Source organism: Chrysemys picta, chromosome 4 (assembly GCF_011386835.1).
Source record: "Chrysemys picta bellii isolate R12L10 chromosome 4, ASM1138683v2, whole genome shotgun sequence".
In the NCBI taxonomy this organism is placed as follows: domain Eukaryota; kingdom Metazoa; phylum Chordata; order Testudines; family Emydidae; genus Chrysemys; species Chrysemys picta.
The window spans coordinates 145,471,662-145,491,825 of NC_088794.1; the positions used below are offsets into that span (position 1 = coordinate 145,471,662).

Below are 20,164 nucleotides of genomic sequence, written 5' to 3' on the forward strand. Positions count from 1 at the left end.
AGAAGGCAGCTGGCATTGAAAGCACAAGAAAAGTTCAGTTTAAACAAGGGACAAAAAGTAGATTAACTGAAATTTTAGAGCATTCACACTGAATACACCCTATTAAACTTGTCTGCACAGAAGTTCTCAGCCAGGGAGTTTTGATTTCTTATGTTGACTTTAGTAACTTTTTTTGGAACTGAAAGTTACATTCCACTGACAACCTGGAGGAAAAAAATAATTAAAGGACTCAAAGTCAATATTGAGATAACATTTTAATATTTTTGAAGTTTTTCCTGTAAAATGGCTTGTACTTCCACAGGTACAACAGTGAAGAAATAATTTTTGAATCCATTGCACATGGCATATAAAAGATTGGTTTACAAATATATCCTGAAAATTTAACAACTGGTAACACTGTATAAGGTAAACATAGCCACTTCCCCTTGATACTGGGCTTGCTGTTCAAATGAGACTTTCTACAGCTGTGTTACAAGCCAAGAGCCCGTGTAAGTATACCTATTTAGCAATGTGTCTGATGAAAGTGCAACACAATGCACATCTTTATCCATCCGTTACCCATGATGCAAAGGAACACAAGGTACGTGGTGAAGGTTAACTGCCCATCTGGAAAGTATAAATATGTCTCATTAAAAATAAAGTGATTTGAGAGCTACTGCTTTCTTCAAAGTAACTTCTGTTTGTCGTCCCAGCAATTTATACTTTTGCTCTGCTGCTAGCAAAACAAAGATGGCATGTCTTTCTCTAACTAGCGCTGAAAGTAATATTATATACCCCAGCCCCCATCTATAGGAACAAAAGGCCAGATACTGTGGTCTTTTCAAGAACAAAACTAATGCTGAAGTCAATGCGAATTTGCTTGCATAAGGACCACAGAATCTGGGTACAAGTTTTGTTTGTGTAAGGAGGTCAGAAATTGATCCTGAATGAATACCCTTCACTTTTCCTAGTACCAGCTTTGGGGACTACTTACAATGCAAACCATTATAAATGGGAATTAACGAATTGCCAAGAGAGAGAAGTCCGTGCCCCTCTTTGCTTCTTTGTGATCAAGCAATCCTGAAAGGGTTTGTTTTTTAAAACACCACCCCTCCACAAAACACACTGGTTTTCTTGCACTGTCTACCCTGTAATTATATGAATGGAGAACAAGAGGAATTAAAATACCACAAAAAGCTGTAAACTGAGCATCAGACAGAGGAAGAGACTTTAGCCAGAATATTTCAAACTATTTGGCTTTTTTAATATCTCAAACTCAAGTGCTTAAAGACAACTTTCTTTCCCTTAAGTGTTTTAGGTTCAACACTTCTGTACTTCAATTAATGGGTGAGAGCTCCCACCTGGCATCAGAGTCATCCACAAAATTGGGGAAGACAAGACTTGACATTGCTCATATGGAGTAAATCCTCTCAATCTTTTGTAACCATCAGAGAGAATCAAAAAGGGGCACAAATCTTGTTTTAAATTGCCATTTGCAGCTCTCACCTTTAATATAAGTCGGAGACGCGGCAAAGCAGTTCTGTATCAGAGACAGCTTTGTTACCAAGCTGGAATGCATCTCAGTGCCTTCCATTAGCAATGATGATGGCCAGATGATGAATTCTTTTTGGCTGGCCTTCTGCACTAGAATTTAATGTCAAGGCTTATCAACATCGGAGATAAAAGTGGATTTCTCTTGTAGGGCTCTATTTTGAAGAAGTTCCATTTCCCGTAGTATGCTTAAGCCTTTAAAAAATTGTGGGCAAGGAAGTAACTTTGCTGCTGCAGCAGCCCCAAACAGAGAGCTATCAAAGCTCAAACCAATAGTCATGGCTTGGCTATTTTAGTATGTTTGTGTGTGTAAATATATAAAATAATTATATAAAGACACTATGTAGTCTCTCAAAAATACTGAGTTATTTAAATAGGAAGATTAGGCAGCATCCCACTCCCACCCCCTCTGCTTTCTGGCCATATTCTAAACAGGATTCTTAAATTCCAGAGTCAGAAATAAAGAGTACAAAAAAATCCCTCCCCCAACCCATAAAGCAGCAACAAGAGTGTCAAGGTTTTTTTCTTAATGAAGTGAAAATAAAACTTGGTTGGACCTGTCTATAAAAAGGATTCTCTTCAATTTTTGACTATGTAATAAGTTAAACAAGTTTGGAAAATCAACCAAGAGATGCATGAAAATCAAAATGGCTATAAACATGTTTATGTCCTGTTTTGCGTCAGAATCGGTTTGTTGCTCTTAATAGAGCCAGTCGTTTGTTAATGGCTTTCTCCTTCTTTCCACCCACGTCCCAAAGAACTTCTTCTCTAACTATCTATGCCAGGCTACTCTGAGGCACAAAGGTACCATACTTCATAATTAAATACTGAGGCATAATTAATATGAATTACTGTACTAAAAGATTTTGCTTAATTTGGACCACAATTCAAGAACAGACAACTTAATACTGAGTCTTCAGTGTAGACTTTAGCCCTCCTTCCAAAAAACTGCCTGAAAAAAGGAGAATGTGAGAGTTGCAGCATACAAGAACTGAGAAGCAGAGACTAAAAAAAAAAAAACTTTAAGTAGAATTGAGCTTCAAACAGCTTTGACTCATTCAAATGAAACTGATGGAGTAACTGGTAAAAATATTACTTATGGAACACTATCATTATTGCTGATTTTTGTTGAGGGATATGCAAAAGCACTGACAGGATGGTCATTTAAATCATTAAATAAAAGAACATTTTTCTGTCTAAAGATGAATTTTCTGCAAATTCCTTTGTATGTATGTATCAGAGATACAGAACAATTTCATTAATTCAGAAAACCTGATTTCCCCCCAATTTAATTCCAAAGCAATGAAAGGGGATGGGGGGGGGGAGGGGAGAGAGAGAAGAGAAAGAGACTCCCTCTGATTCCAACTACTGGTCAGTGGGAAAGTACCTGGATTTATACAAATGAACTTCTAGAAGTTGGTTTCACTGGTAAGACACTATTTCCCTTCTTGCAGCATTTCTTGTGCTAATCCAAGCCGGATGGGAATAGAGAGTTTGGACATAGTCTTTCAAGTGATATCTCCGCAGCTGAAAATCACAGGCCTGAAACTCCACAGTCTTGCACCTAAGGAGTCATTTACACCATGGCAAGGTGAGTGTGCAAAACTGTAGCATTTTACACCCACTTTGTACAGGTGTATGTGATTGGGCAAGGTGGGGGGACATCAGCTCCCATATCTAGATTATAATGGCGAAGGAGGAACGTAAAGAGGCTTGGTATGGAGGTGCCTGGGAACTTTTATGACTACAGTCCATTAACTCTCATGGGGAGACTACACTTGCTGCTTGCCAAAATAGTTACTCTCTCAGGGATGTGAAGCATATTGTAGTCCTGTGAGTGCAAAAGGTCTCAAAATCTAGGGCTCTGACTACCACTGTTAATCTCTACTGCCAAGCGTTACATCTTGTGACCTTGAGACAACAATGTACATTTCCTGAAAGTTTGATTTTGTGGCCTCTCTCATGACAAAAGCTCTCTAGCTAACAGGGACGGTTCAACAGAACAGGGTGGAGTCTGCTTCTCACAGATGAGGTATATGCTAAGTAGAACAAATGCTGCAGAATGCAAGTGGAACCTGAGGAATTTATACTGAAGACAGCTAGGGAAGGGAAGAGACAGCTACACCCTTATGTTTATGCCACAAACCATGGCAGAGAAATGAAGGCTAACGGCATTTTTTTTCTGTCTGGTTGGGCTGTCCTTCTTGGTAGAACATTAACCACAATGTTGCCTTGTGGAAGGACTTGGAACATGGAATCACAAAAGGATCTCACTGAAAAGGCACTAGGAAGAAGTGTATAGTTCTAGACTAACAAGATTTGTCCCCTTTCCAACCAGTGAGTGAGACAAGCAAACTGTACAATTTGGAATTTGTACAGGGAATGCTGCAGAATGAATACTACCTTTTACGGCAAAACGAAAATAAAGTTTAAAAATAGAAGTAAAGCTATTTTCAAATTATTAAAATGCCAAACTTTTTTACACAGCAAAATTATATTAAACAGCAGCAGACAAAATAATACGTCCCACCACCATAGGCAAGGGACATTTTAAATGTTTATAAGGTTAACTATAAAACAATTTGACAACCGAAATATGAACAGGCCAATTCAAGTATATACACAATATATTAAAATCATATAAATTATATATTTATACAAAGGGCACAAATATAGCAAATTTCAAGTGATATGGTAATCACTTTAACAGAACTGAGTTTTGAATAGTCAGTTTCACCTTTTGTTGATTTTCTCCCAAAGTCTTTCAACTTGGATAGACTGATACCTCAGATACCTAGATTACAGAGAGCAAGGATCAAGAATTATTATTATTCTCAACCAAATGAAGCTGGCAGAGTGAGATGGTAGATCTCTCATGAAATCCCGATTTAATTATTTCCCTAGTAAACACCTATTTCTTCTCTTAAAAATCAGGAATTTCAGATTATCTACTGCAGATGAACAATCTACTCTATTGTGTGTATTTAATGATTACATTTGAATTCTGTTTGATTTGCAAACATTTTAAATAAAAATAGATTCCAGCACTTCTCAAAAATGCAAGAAAAGATGGCAGTAAGTCAAACAAAAACTACAGTTAAATTATGGAAGGATGCTCTCTTCATAGCATTTTGGCTAGTATCATGTAAGTGAGCTTAAAAAAACCAGTAGCTTATTTTTAATCACTTTTTGATTTCAAAAGAAGACAGCATGGCCCCAATCCAGCCAAGCACTTAAGCCCAACTGAAGTCAAAAGGGCTAATGATGTGCTTAAAGTTAAGCATGTGCTTAGAATGCCTTGCTGGATTTAGGTGTATAACAGCACCTAAACCTATTTTCTATTGCTGCAGTGCTACCCCTTCATTAATGCAATTCTTAAAGGGTTGCTTCATCTTAATTAACCCAGTAGTTCCAGGCATGCAAGGTGAGCAGCAACGGCAAGCCACATTAAGCAGAAAGAAAGCAAAGGCAGGACTACAAATATACAGAAACTCTCTCTTTAAAAAGGTATAAACAACTTTACATGTGTAAAAGTAATTCAATTTCACAAAATGCAGGTTAAAAAAAAATCAACCATATACTGTATTTCATGAACACTGGATATTCACTACACTGAAAGGAAATCAAAGCAAACAGGAATTCCCCAGTTTCAAGTAATCCTTGATGCCTTTTTGGCCAACTGCATTATATCATAACAGGTAATTTAATAGCATTTATATGCTACAATTTATGCAGCTAACCTTTCACGTATGATCCAAATTGATAGTTGTGTCTAGTTAACATTCACCTATGTTTGCCCACACATTCCATATTAACTCTTTGAGAAACTATTCAAGTTAATTATATTGCAAATTAAAGACAAATTACATTCTGTATGATCCTTCTAGATTTGAAAAAATAGGTTTTTAAAGGCTTGTCAAAGTTTAGAAGAAAAAAATTTCCATTAAAAAATCCAAGATTAAAAAAAAATCATTGACTTTTTTTCTGATCGAGGGTACTAATAGAAAGATTATTACAAACATACTACAATTTGATCAAGAAGACTTCATGAATATGCCGCTGATGAGCATGCAACACCACTGATATCTGTCAAGTTCCAGGTATCAATGTATCCCCATTTCATCCCCCGTCAGGCCCCTTACCCCCCCACCTCCCCAGTAATAACAGTATTATAAAAAGGTAAAATCTAGAGTTAGTGGCAAAATCTTCACAGTAAATTGTTAAAGAAAATGTTATTGTGATCCTTTGTAAAATGGCATCAGTCAATTGGACCCTGAAAAATTAGTTTGACGCAGTTGTGTTCCCCAGTCAGCTGTGCTGCACAAAAAGGGCAAGAAGCATGAAATGCATGAGTACCATGAGGCAGTGGGATTTGAGACCAGTATTTTGCAGATTTCTCAGAGCACACATGTCCACAAGGGGTGAAAGCATAAGTTGGAGGACCAGCATCCACATAAAACCCTGCCTCGCAACCAAGCCAAAGAGGCACATAGGGACCAACGGTTCTGCACATAGGACACTCGCGCTCATTGGCTTCTGTGTCACTGCGATGTCCCCAGTTGTGATAGCCATGAACGTGACCACAGCTAAGGTAAGCCCAAGGCTGTTTCTCTTCTACCACATCTTTACGGTTAATGCTGGGAAACGCTAAAGTATTCAGCCCAACAGGACACTGTGGCCTAGCGGCATTTATCTCCTGTCGCAAAGCTTCAATATGTTTCTGAGTCGGTGTGTGAAACAGACCATCTGCTGTTCTCCACAGAAGAGTGGCTCCACACAGGTCAATGAGAGAGCCATCTTGTAGGATGTTGGTCTCATTTTCTACCTAGAGGTACAACACAGACATAAATTTGAGATGGATCTTTTACAGACAACTTAGCTAATTCTTTGAATGACTCCTCTTCCTCAACATATACCATTCACTCCCACAATCCTCTGGTAAAATCCTCAGACTGTTTACAAATAACTTCTCCGGAAATTATCCTCCCCTCCCCCACTACCCCTTTGATGTGGGGGTCTCTCTCCTACCTACCATGTCTCTTTCTTTCTCATCTTCTGGTATGGATCTTCCCTGGGTCTCTCTCTAGCATGGATTCTCTCTATGGTTGTCTGTTTTACTTACAGACAGTTCTGACAGGATTTACAGAGTTCCCACTCCTTCATTCTGAGTTGTGTACCAGATAGTCAGCTGTATCACTCCTTCAGAGCTTTCTGTTGCATTTTGCTTCCTTTGTTTGGGCGGGCAAGTGACATTTTATATTGCAGATACCAATGCTAGCCAAATTCACAAATACTTTTGTAAGTTTTATACTAGAGCATAAAAGTAACTGACAGCTAAATCTTAGTCCCCAATTTTTAGAAGTGAGGAGCACCTATTACTCATATTGAAGTCTATAGAAGCTGAAGGCACTCCGCTCTTCTGAAAAATCAGGCTCTTAGTGTATAAACAGGCATTGTGTGCAAACTACAGCATAAGATTTACTGTCTAAAACTTCTCATTTTCTCTTCTGAATGAAAGCAGGTGATTATGCAACATTTTGAGAGAATATACTAAACAAAACAGCAGCTTCGGTGCAGCTTTCTCTAATTTGTTTTAATGTCACAAACATATAGGCAACTTGCGCTGTTGGTACCACCCTTGAAATGATGAATGCACATTAAAATGTGTGTGTGACATTAACTGAGAACAGACTGCTTCTCAGGACTGAGAAGTATATAATTAACCAGCATCAGCTTTACACATTGTTAAGGGGTGGAACATCCAGTACTGTCATATCAAATAAATATCCTGGATATTAAACAGAGCACTTCAATAAGTGTGGCTGGCAGGAGGAGTGATCACATTTGATATATTAATTTAGCCCAAATTTGTGGATTAAGAACAGTAAATCATCCCTATAAAAACCCTAGATAACGATACAATAATCTATTGATAAAAGGTAATTTACAGCAAGTGCTACAGGTACGAAGTTCAGTGATCAGAACAGAAGCTCATCAAATGAGGAGTCAGAGAATTCTTTACAAACAGAAAAGGGAAAGGTCTCTTGGTATCATGGACTGAACACATTGCAAACTTGGTGGATTCATTTTTATGAATTCACTCAAAGAATATTGCTCACAGCAGTACTAACTAGTATGCCGTGTAATTTTATTTACAATAAGAAGGCAAGTTGTTTTATCTGTGGAAGAGGAGACTTACTTATTCTAGAACCGCTTTTCTTCAGCAGCACTAAAGGTGTTTTGCTAACAGTGTATAATTCTATTCTGTCATTGTATTTTTGAACATAGCAAAGGAACTCACAGCCCAGGATATGGTGCTCTCCCTTTTTATATCAGTTACAACCAAACTAGAATTAATAAGTCAATGCGTCGTTGCAAGAGGTAGGAATACCTGGAGGAACAACAAGTGCCTACTCAGAAGGGTAGGACTCCTGCTTCTAAAAGCTGCAGTCCTAAGCAACCCAGAAAGGGAGCATCAGTTGTCTCCTCCAGATATCCATAACAGTCAGCGAAGGAGGGTGGGGAGGGAAAGGGTGCAGAAAAAATCTCTTGAGCCCCAAAGTTGGAAGACGCAGTAGGAGTGTGGCCATAGAGTGGGGAGGAGGGGAAAAATGGGTCGCCCAGTAAGAAAAAACGTGAGGTTGAAAATGGATGAGTGGGGGCTGGAAAATCATCACCTACACTTGCCCCAATCCTCAGAGTCTAACAGCTTGATGGCTGAATAGTTACATCTGACCCCTCCTTCGAAAAAAGGAAGGAAGAGACAGATGAGGAGCTGGAAAGGAGAGCACTGTAGCAAAAAAACCAGAATAGATGTTGAGATGTGCAAACCCCTCCCCTCAAAGGGCCTGGTGGTAGTATGGGGACCCTGCTCTCTTTCCCTCTCCCTGCTAGTAGATCAAACAACAGCCAGGCCTCTTGGGGGTCTTTAGGCAGTTGGAGGAGGAGCAGTAGAGCTCACTTCTCAGGACTGACTCAGTAACCTGCTCAGATCTCCCATAAGGGACCCTCCCTGGCTCTTCTATCTCTGTCTGTCTGTGTGTGTGTGCTCAGTGATCCCCTACCCCAGTGCTAGGTGTGACAATGCTCAAACAATACTGTACTTCATGTACTCCACACCTCTACTATCACACTTCTCAGTGCCAGAAAAAAGAGGATTTCCTATGTTAGTAGTACTTTGGTTTTGAATAACTGTGCACTTTCAACTTACTAGCTTCCCCCTTTGTTGAGCAGATCTGGTTTCTCGTAGAGTATATACATCACCACAGACAGAGATTTCCCGCCACACTCCAGGTTTAGACTCTTCGGTAAACCCTCCTTTTGGATGCATGACCAGAACGCCATTGGTTGTTAATCCATCCATGTGCCCATCAGGATTTTTCCATTTTGCTGCTTTTTCCTAGATGTAACACCACAACAATGGGAAAGAAGGCTTTTACTTTCAAAGCCTCAAGAGTATTTCACCAGCACAGTTAGTGTTTATAAGGGTGAAGAACACTGTTGGTGAATTCTAAGGCTGGTGGGTGATATTTTCAAAGCAGCAAGAGATTTAGCTGCACATTTTTAACCAGTATTTAAACTTTTGCAGAAAATTGTTACTTCTAACTCAATAAACCAAACGTCACACATGAGATGCTTGTGCAATCACTGTTGGCTTTACAGACATATCAGCTAACACTTAAATCATGAAGATGCTGTTAACCACTATAGTTTATATAAATTACAGTGTTTACTGTGGCTTGTACTGGGTGGCTGTTGTATCTTTCCTTGGTAGCTAGCACTCATATAGCCAAAACAATCCCTCTGTAAGTCTAATTAATGGTGAATGCCTCGTCAGAACTCATGTTGCGCCCTGAAGAGCTGCCGCCAGTCTTTTCAACAACAAAAAAAGAGGCCACTTAATTTAGACTCTGATATTAAAGATAGGTAGAAGGCACTGTGAAGATTTCACAGAGTGGCAATAAATTTGAAGTTCCCATACATTTTTCAAATAATAGAATTACCAAGGTTTTAATAAACCTAGGCACCAAAGTCAATGACAATATACACAATTTGTAATAAGCAAATTCTTGTGCTTTTTTTTTTTTTTTTTTTAAGATCAGTCATATGGCATAGAGGCTATTTTTGCTTGTAGATAACATAGCGATCAATAGTACTTACTCCAAGAAATATGTTTTTAGAAGAGTCAAATCCTGCTGCAAAAATCCTTGCTGTATACGGTGCATTCCTATCGCAGACAATCCTGCATGCAAACCTGGATATGGTGCTTTGTGTGATCTGAGTTTCATCATTGTTTTGACTGCCAGAAATTGTATCTGTTACTACAAAGTCTATAGGGCTTTCTGTTGATCTCCCAACCTGCAAAAATTCAAAATGCACTTGATATACAGCTCTCTAAATATACCGCACAGAAACATCAATGCTACCATTTTGACAAAGTTAATTTTGATCACATCAATTATCCATACTCTGCCAACCACCTGTCTGAAAGGTGAAATTCCTGTTCTGGACTGTCATATTTTCACAAATTTGCCCTTGGCAAAAATTCACCATTTTCATAGCAAGAGAGCTTTTCATTTGATAAAACTGCTATGGCTGTGTATGTACCGGCAAATCTGAAGCATATTAATTTTATTTAAAAGGGGAGGGGAGATTTTGGCTAGCAGTGTGAAAATGTTGGTTACTGCTGTGTTTCATACCCCCCTCTCTGCAAATAAATACTATACGCCTACATTCAGATAAATAAAAAGTTAAAGAACGACTGTCATTTTAAAACTGCCATGAAATTAAAACATGTTTTTAGACCAAAACAGCAGTTTTAAAAATATATCTTCACAGAAAATGAGAGTCTAATTCATATTTTAGATATCATTGCATTTTGTAAGTCTTATACATAAAATTCTCAGGACAGGATACTCATTTGGCCAGATGTACTAGAGCAGGGGTCAGCAACCTTTCCGAAGTGGTGTGCCGAGTCTTCATTTATTCACTCTCATTTAAGGTTTCGCATGCCAGTCATAGATTTTAACGTTTTTAGAAGGTCTCTTTCTACAAGTCTATAATATATAACTAAACTATTGTTGTATGTAAAGTAAATAAGGTTTTTAAAATGTTTAAGAAGCTTCATTTAAAATTAAATTAAAATGCAGAGCCCCCCGGACCAGTGGCCAGAACCCGGGCAGTGTGAGTGCCACTGAAAATCAGCTCGCGTGCCATATGTTGCCTTCCCCTGTACTTATGCAAGACATTTTAAATAACACTTTTTGTATTAAGCACTTACTCTGAGAAAAATAAAGCAGCTGAGATAAGGAACAAATCTCTCAAAGAGTCCTAAGCATTTAAAACTTTCCCCCCACATCTATAAAACAATTCTAAAACAAGGAACAACTGTGCATTTGGAATCGCAAATTATAAAATGGACAAAGGGATCTGACTATCGAACAAAGGTGCAGACACAACACTGAGCTGGTACTAGTACTTCTATATGCAAGTAATGTTACACCACTCTGGACAGTAATCAGGTAGTTATAGGTTAGAAACAAAAAAAAAAGGAATTTAAAGTACTTCTGAACAGATGCCTTGTGACCTGCTGCTAACCAAAATAAAATTATAAATATTTTGTATGCCAATGTAGTTTAATTCCAAGAACCCTCATTTATATGACAGGTTTCAGAGTAGCAGCCTGTATCCGCAAAAAGAACAGGAGTACTTGTGGCACCTTAGAGACTAACAGATTTATTTGAGCATAAGCTTTTGTGAGCTACAGCCACTTCATCAGATGCATAGAATGGAACATATAGTAACATATAGTTAATTAATTCTAGTTTAATTCGAAGCTTTTCTGAAGCTTCAAAAACAGACTCCAATGAGAAACTGCTGAACTAGAATTAATTTGCAAACTAGATACCATTAACTTGGGCTTGAATAGAGACTGGGAGTGGCTGGGTCATTACACAAACTGAATCTATTTCCCCATGTTAAGTATCCTCACACCTTCTTGTCAATTGCCTGGAATGGGCCATCTTGATTATCACTACAAAATTTTTTTTCTCCTGCTGATAATAGCTCATCTTAATTAATTAGCCTCTTAGAGTTGGTATGGCAACTTTCACCTTTTCATGTTCTCTGTGTGTGTGTGTGTGTGTGTGTGTATATATCTTCTTACTATATGTTCCATTCTATGCATCTGATGAAGTGGGCTGTAGCCCATGAAAGCTTATGCTCAAATAAATTTGTTAGTCTCTAAGGTGCCACAAGTACTCCTCCTCATTTATATGTAAGCTAAGAACTTCTCAATGAAGATCTTTAAAAAGTTTTGTTAGGAGGATACAATCTGTGTAGCTTACTTGCACTTCAAAGGCCAGCAATGGGAACACATATGGATTCATCATGTGCATAAACATCTCTGCGGGTAAAAAAGAGCCAATCTCTAAAACATCCCCCCTATAAATCCACTCTGTCTATACAAATAGAGAAGAAAAGCTCTTCAAGAATTAAGCAAATATATGACACTGTTAATATTCACCCTATCAAATGAACCTGTAGCAATGATACAAAAAGCAATCCCATTTGTAAAACCCTGCTTACTCTAGAATATCAAACTATGCAGCAAACCCACAAATACATGCTGAACCTGACATTTTAACATATTAATATAAAAGCAAGCGAGGATTTCCCCTGCCCTAGCTCCAGATTGCTTTCAGAATTTAGTAAATTTGCTAAAGCAAAACCACATAGAAATAATGAAAGTACTCATCAGTCTAACCAAAACTATTCACTTCAACTTTTCAGAGAATGTAAGATTTTTAATAGAATGCACAAAACAGACAGTAAAAATTAAGTACACAAAGTTGGATGTGTCACAGTTTGTGCTGCTTTAAAAAAAAGTCAAATAAAAAATATTATAGAATGCTCCATTAACTGTACCTCCCTTGAAATCCTATTTCCAACGGACTTGTATTTACCTCCCTATGGAATTCCTGTTAAAAGGTACCATTGTTGCACAGTAGCAACAGATCGGTCAAATTCCTGCCTGACTTCAGAAAGTGTTACAGATTCAGAATCTGTTCCCCCTTAATTCAAACCATAGCAATGTGAGGGTCACCTCAGTCATGATTTGAACTACCAATTTAGAGGTGAAAGGTTCTGGATTTCATTACCATTTCTCTGAAAGATTTAGTTCCCCCACCCAGTATCTTTATTTTGGAAGGTCATGCTACTAAGTATCAGTTTGCAGATTGTTGCTTCGATTTTGTTTTAATACTTTATGAGCTCTTATTTAGAGAGATATAGGATATAGTTTGGGACACATACATGAAACATGCTGGGGGCTACAAACACTGCTGTACTGTAACGCTGAATTCAGAGTAGCAGCCGTGTTAGTCTGTATCCGCAAAAAGAACAGGAGTACTTGTGGATGCATGTAGTGGAAAATACAGTAGGAGCTGATAATAGCTCACCTTAACTGATCACTCTCCTTATAGTGTGTATGGTAACACCCATTGTTTCATGTTCTCTGTGTGTATATATCTTCCTACTGTATTTTCCACTACATGCATCCGATGAAGTGGGCTGTAGCCCACGAAAGCTTACGCTGAAATAAATTTGTTAGTCTCTAAGGTGCCACAAGTACTCCTGTTCTTTTTGCGGATACAGACTAACGCAGCTGCTACTCTGAAACCTGTCTTTGAAGATGGTGGGCCAAATTCTCTGATGATGTAAACAAGCGAAGACCCATTGACTAATGGAATTTTACTCAATGATAACGGAAGAGAATTTGACCCTACTACTTTAAACAGAATATCGGAAGTATTGCTCTACTCTGAAAAATAAAGCCTTCATACTCAAATACATTCAGGGTCATCATTGCTTTATAGTACGTGTGACATTATTGCCATGAACTGAGACCGTAGAGATCATTGTTGCAACCAGGGTCCTATGGTTGCACCAGATCTTATACAGAGGAGGTCAAGTGGGGTGTCTATGGAAAGGTTGTAATTTGCTGGTTATGATTATGCTCTCAGTATGTGTGTATCATTTTTGTATTTTAAGTTATGAAGATTGGCTATGTACTTGTATCTCAATGTGTTTGATTTTAAGTAGCCTCAGTGAAGCATCTGGTCAGCTTCTTGAGAAAGGACTCACCTCAGTCATGCTGAAGCTAATTAGCTTTATTTTGCTTTAATATGAAAAAAACTCAACAGTTTCAGTAACCTGCATATAAAGGTTAAACTTGGTCCTGATTCGATGGTAGCTTTGACAGATTTCCCAACAAACTTTTAGCACATGTTGAAGGCTCAGAAGTTATCTTAGATTGTGCCTTTTCTTATCAACGGCACATGAATATTGGAAGTCATCAAGACACTCTAGTCTATGATTTTGCATAGTGATGCAGAGATCAGTCAAATGCTATAAAATGTAACACACTTGTAGATCTACTTAAAGGGGCATCAGACAACTATATAAGTTGTTTGCTTACTACAAGTGTTTCCCACTATATTTCTTCCAGCTGTTAAACCACTTTTTGCTTATTAATTAACCCAGAGTAAGTAATTAATACCTGGGCGAGCAAAGAGCTGTGCATCTCTCTCTATCAGTATTATAGAGGGCGGACAATTTGTGAGTTTACCCTGTATAAGCTTTATACAGAGTAAAACGGATTTATTTGGGGTTTGGATCCCATTGGGAGTTGGGTGTCTGGGTGCTGGAGACAGGAGCACTTCTTAAGCTGTTTTCAGTTAAGTCTGCAGCTTTGGGGCATGTGGTTCAGACCCTGGGTCTGTGTTGGAGCAGACTGGCGTGTCTGATTCAACAAGGCAGGGTTCTGGAGGCCCAAACTGGCAGAGAAAACAGGCTCAGAGGAAGTCTCAGCACATCAGGTGACAGTCCTAAGGGGATCTCTGTGACCGAACCCGTCACAGAGGGGACAGCAGGCTCTGCAAGATTGCCATTGTGAGGCAAATCCTCAGCCAAAGTAGGGCTGCCTCTACAATGGATCCGAACCTCAACATTGGGCCCCTGCCCCATGAGCCTCCCCAGCTGCACCTTCCACACCAGCTGAGTCGGCTGCGTAACCTGCAGCCGGCCTGCCTCCGAACTGTGCCTGGGAAACAGCTGTACATGCTTATGCTCCATACCCTTCACTTTCTCACCCTCATGTCCTGCCCCGACACCAAGTAGCAGGACCAATTACCACCCGCGGAAGGTGATAAAAACACACCTACTTAATGATGAGTCCCCATTTACAATTACATTTTGAGACTGATCAGTTACCCAGCATTTAATCCATTTAATGAATTCCAGGTTAATTTTTTCTCTCTAGTTTTTTGATCAAAATGTTGTGTGGTACCAAGTCAAATGCCCTACAGAAGACTAAGTATATTATGTCAACACTATTATATTTATCAACCAAACTTATAATCTCATCAAAAAAAGATACCAGGTTCGTTTGACAGGATCTATTTTCCATAAATCCATACTGATGGCATTAACTGTATTAAACTCCTTTAGAGAGAGAAGGTGGGTGAGGGAATATCTTTATTGACCAACTTTTGTTCGAGAGAGACAAGCTTGTTCAAGCGCTCTGTGTAAGCTCAAAAGCTGTGTCTCACCATCCACACTGCTATTTATACCTTTGCTAGCTGGGTGCACAGTGTCTGCACTCTACACACTGCCTTTAGTGTGGACGTACTCTTCATTGAAAATCAACATTAACAGTCCAATGAGCACGTGAGCCAGATCTTTGAAAACTCCTGGATGTAAGTTATTTTGACCTGCTGATTTTAAAAGGTCTAACATCCTACTGCGATCCTAGTACAATGGAAAGAGTGGTATATGATATGACTAAATCTGTTTTTTTCCAAACATAGAACAGAAATATTGAACATTTCTGCCTTTTCTGCATTATTATTGATAATGGGAAAATTCCAGCTCCAGCTGTCAAGAAAGGCCTGATTTTGTTTGTAAAAAAAATTCACTGTTGAGATCCACCAAAGTGAGAGAAAATAAAAATGGAAAAACTGTACTGCACTGTAACCTATGGCTGGATCTGTGGACAAAAACCCAGAACAATACATCTCAGTAATATTTTCCTGTTTTATTAGTTTTCGTGGAAAAGCCCATTCTTCCATTTCAATTTATTCATAATGGGCAATGTTTATTTGCTATGGCATGAAAGTACATTAAGCAAGACTATAGCAAAAACTACACTTCTCGTTAATCACTAAATGGAAGTAATAAGAATTCATGCATCACTAGATTCCCCTGGGAGAACTTTAGATGGAGCAAGAATAGAAAATGATTGGAGCAGAGGGTATTTACATTTGGATAGTTAGGCCGTTTCCTCTCCTCATTGTGTCAACAGAAAGAAAACCAAGTGCTGAACACTTAAGTGCTACAGACTGAACAAAGGCGTTTAATAACTCAAAGTAGGATGATTTAATTACTGTTAAGATGAACGTGTGTGGCCTTGACAAGAAAAGATTGTGCAAGTTTTTTTCCTCAGCCTAGTGATCCTATGTACAGAAATTCTTTTTTTAGATATAATTACTAGGGCTGTCAAGCGATTAAAAAAAGTAATTAATCGCACTGTTAATAATAGAATACTATTTATGTAAGTATTTTTGGATGTTTTCCACATTTTCAAATATGTTGATTTCAATTACAACACAGAATACAAAGTGTACAGTGCTAACTGTATATTTTTTATTATAAATATTTGCACTGTAAAACAAAAGAAATAGTATTTTTAAATTCACCTCATACAAGTACTGTAGTGCAATCTTTATCATGAAAGTTGAATTTACAAATATAGAATTATGCGCAAAAAATAACTGCATTCAAAAATAAAACAAAGTCCACACATTCCTACTTCTTGTTCAGCCAATCGCTCAGATAAACAAGTTTGTTTACATTTGCAGGAGATAATGCTGCCCACTGATGCGTCCATGCTGATGATGGGTTCTGCCTGATAACAATGCAAAGCAGTGCAGACCAATGCATGTTCATTTTCATCATCTGAGTCAGATGCCACCAACAGAAGGTTGATTTTCTTTTTTGGTGGTTCGGGTTCTGTAGTTTCCGCATTGGAGTGTTGCTCTTTTAAGACTTCTGAAAGCATGCTCCAAACCCCGTCCCGATCAGATTTTGGAAGGCACTTCAGATGTTTAAATATTCGGTCAAGTGCTGTAGCTATCTTTAGAAATTTCACATTGGTACCTTCTTTGCGTTTTGTCAAATCTGCAGTGAAAGTGTGCTTAAAACGAACAACATGCTGGGTCATCATCCGAGACTGCTATAACATGAAATATATGGCAGAATGCAGGTAAAACACAGAGTAGGAGACATACAATTCTGCCTCAAGAAGTTCAGTCACAAATTTAATTAACACATTTTTTTAATGAGCATGGAAGAATATCCTCTGGAATGGTGGCTGAAGCATGAAGGGGCATACGAAAGCTTAGCAGATCTGGCATGTAAATACCTTGCAATGCCGGCTACTAAAGTGCCATGCGAATGTCTGTTCTTACTTTCAGGTGGCATTGTAAATAAGAAGCGGGCAGCATTATCTCCCGTAAATGTAAACAAACTTGTTTGTCTTAGCGATTGGCTGAACAAGAAGTAGGACTGAGTGGACTTGCAGGCTCTAAAGTTTTACATAACTGCACTCAAAAACAAAACCATGTAACAAAAAAAAAAATCTACATTTGTAAGTTGCACTTTCACGATAAAGAGATTGCACTACAGTACTTGCATGAGGTGAACTGAAAAATACTATTTCTTTTGTTTATCATTTTTACAGTGCAAATATTGGTAATAAAAATAATATAAAGTGAGCAGTGTACACTCTGTATTCTGTGTTGTAACTGAAATCAATATATTTGAAAATGTAGAAAAACATCCAAAATATTTAATAAATTTCAATTGGCATTCTATTGTTTAACAGTGCGATTAAATCTGCGATTAATTTTTTTGAGTTAATCACATGAGTTAACTGCGATTAATCGACAGCCCTAAAAATGACATTAAAAAATAACCTACGTTAAGAGAATGTTACTGTTGCAAAGTCAAGCACTCAAAAGTTAGACAATGCCAGAAATAAGGCTGCCTGTGCATCCTCAATTCAGCGTCCTTGTTTATACGCATTATGATGCAGTCTTTAATTACAAGATCACATATTTTGTCCATAGGACCCCTGCCTCCTTTAAGGCATAGTTCTCATCCCTGGCTCTCCCCCATGTTCCTATTCCTTGCCCCACCGTCTTCTGCCCCCGTTTTGCTCCTGCCTCTCCCTTCCTTCTCCCATCTCCTGCTACCAACTACTCCCTTTCTACTCTAACCCCTCTAACTCTAGTTGTATTCTGGGCCTTAGTGTTTCTTAATGCTCCCAAATACATTGCATGTGCCATTTTTACAGCTGCTATGGTATCCGTATGGAAAATAAACAGTGGTGGAAGGGTAAGGATGTTTAACAGATACTGGCTCTGGTTAAAAAGATCAATAGGAAGAGCAACTCTAAATATGGTCATGAGACTTCTATAGCACAAAGGTAACACTTAAGAAAGAGTATAAGTGGGATTGCTTGCAGAGGCTGCATAACAAGTGTACTATTTTAATAAGCAGAGTCTTACCTGAAACATATCTGTATCTTTATCATGTGTATACTCCACTACAACTGTCTGGTTTCTGGATAACGTATAAGAGATACTGTGCTGACCTTTACAGCTGATGGCCTGTTGAATAAGAGAACAAAAAGATATTTCCATTGCACATAAGTTTACTGCTAAACATTATAATCAGACTCATTTCACTATATAAACACCTGACAATAATCAGGAAAAAGAACAGTGTACTACAACATTCTATTACAAAGCTGAGTAAATCGATACACAAACAAAACCCCTTAGTTCTTACAATGGCTTTTCTGATTCAAGAACTGTATCTGTTTGCTCCCTATATATTTTCGGACTACAAGTGTAACTAATATTTGAGAAATTTAGCTTCCCCAATCTATCAGATTTGTTTTTGAAATTTCATCATGAGCCTAAAATTACTACCCCTCAGAACCCCAGCATCCATATACCCCTCTCTGTCTTCCTTTGCACAAAAACAAAAAAGAAAAGTAGACACCACACTTACACTAGACTTATTTTTTATTAAAAAATTGATTTTATTCCATTTTTAGCAAGAATTATCTAAAGCTTAAATAGCATCAATGATTCACTGTTTTTATATATATGTATAAAGTTGTAACTCATTTAAAACAAAATGATTTTTAAGCTTTCTGAATTTGCCAGAATAGCATTACATTGAATATACAACATAACCATTATAAAAAAAAATATGAAAAACCAAGTCCAGCAGATAATGGGATAATACATTAACTGCATATAAGTTCATAATAATTTCTAAAGAATATCCAATGCAAATAATACTTAACTTTTTCATAACACTTTTCAGCCTCATATATCAAAGCTCAAAGTACTAAGAAGTTAATTTTTCTCTAATTTTCAGAAGGGGGTACTAAGGCAAGTGAAATACCAACTAAACTATCATCAGTGACACAAGACCATTAGAATCTAATAATTACATCTTCAAAAACAAAACAAATAACCAGCCAACATTAACTCATTCCAGATGAATTCTAGTTTTTAAAGACATAACAGTTTGGCTCAAGTTATTGAGATCAGCATAGTCTGCAAAATTAATAGTTATTCAGCATGCAGATGCATCTATATAAATAGAATTTCTGCAGCACAGAGTACGTGTAACAATATAATGGAAATTTAAGTCTGTTAAAAATGCCCAAGTTCAACATTGTCACAGCACTACAAGATGATGCATAATTAATTATATCAACCGATGTTTAAAGAGATAGTCTATCACAGTGGTGATTTATTCATATTTCTCTTGAGCTACAAAATGACAAGTATCCTATATGGAAAGGGATAGTTAAATTGAGCAGCTTGGTATACTTTTCTTTATTGCTTCAGATAAAACAATTTTCAGGGACTTTATTTCACTGAGACATTTTAACTGATCCCAAAACAATAGAGTTCATTTCTTAAATGAATCACAAAAAGCTTTTTGTAGTACCATTAAAGGCCTGAGAAAGCCACAAAAAACAAGGAAACAGCAAAGTCTAACATTTCAGAATGACAAACCTTTAAAAAAAAAATCATACTACTGTAAGAAAGAAGAAATGTTTCCCATTGTTCCAGGTGAAGATGTTTAGCCATATTTCAGTTTCATGGAATATAATTTACAACATTAAAGAGGTTACAAGATTTCAGGCTATGATGTTTTGTTTTATGAATTTAACTTCAATGGACAAAAACTGGACCATTTTAAATTATTAATTTATACATGCACAGTGATCACTGATAAGCTAATTCCTCCATAGATTTATGCAATCTATCCCACATAATTATAACTGCTATAATGTATAAATAAATTACAGAAGTTCCATGCATTTATAACTTTACATTGATCATAACTGTCTCACCATTTGTTGTAGTCACCTGTTATCTATTTAGGTCCCATCTTGCCACTGAAGTCAATGGGGCTCTATACAAGTCAGCAGTCTGTCAGCATATCAAAAACTGCAGGATTGGGCCTTAGATTGTAAACTGTATCG

The 20,164-nt window shown here is 37.7% G+C and overlaps 1 protein-coding gene across 4 annotated transcripts in view; it reads right to left on the reverse strand.

Annotated features, from left to right (window-relative positions):
• Window positions 1-241: 241 nt before the first annotated feature.
• The window catches only part of PELI2 (pellino E3 ubiquitin protein ligase family member 2), a 107,565-nt gene continuing 87,642 nt past the window's right edge, over window positions 242-20,164 (reverse strand). For all 4 annotated transcript variants that reach the window (XM_005295507.4, XM_042841336.2, XM_042841334.2 and 1 more), the window contains 4 exons: window positions 18,159-18,260; window positions 9,691-9,888; window positions 8,741-8,929; window positions 242-6,355 (listed from right to left, as the gene is read on the reverse strand). In XM_005295507.4, coding sequence (XP_005295564.1) covers window positions 5,789-6,355; window positions 8,741-8,929; window positions 9,691-9,888; window positions 18,159-18,260 — 1,056 coding nt within the window. In that variant the 3' untranslated portion in view covers window positions 242-5,788. The remainder of the gene's footprint in view (window positions 6,356-8,740; window positions 8,930-9,690; window positions 9,889-18,158; window positions 18,261-20,164) is intronic.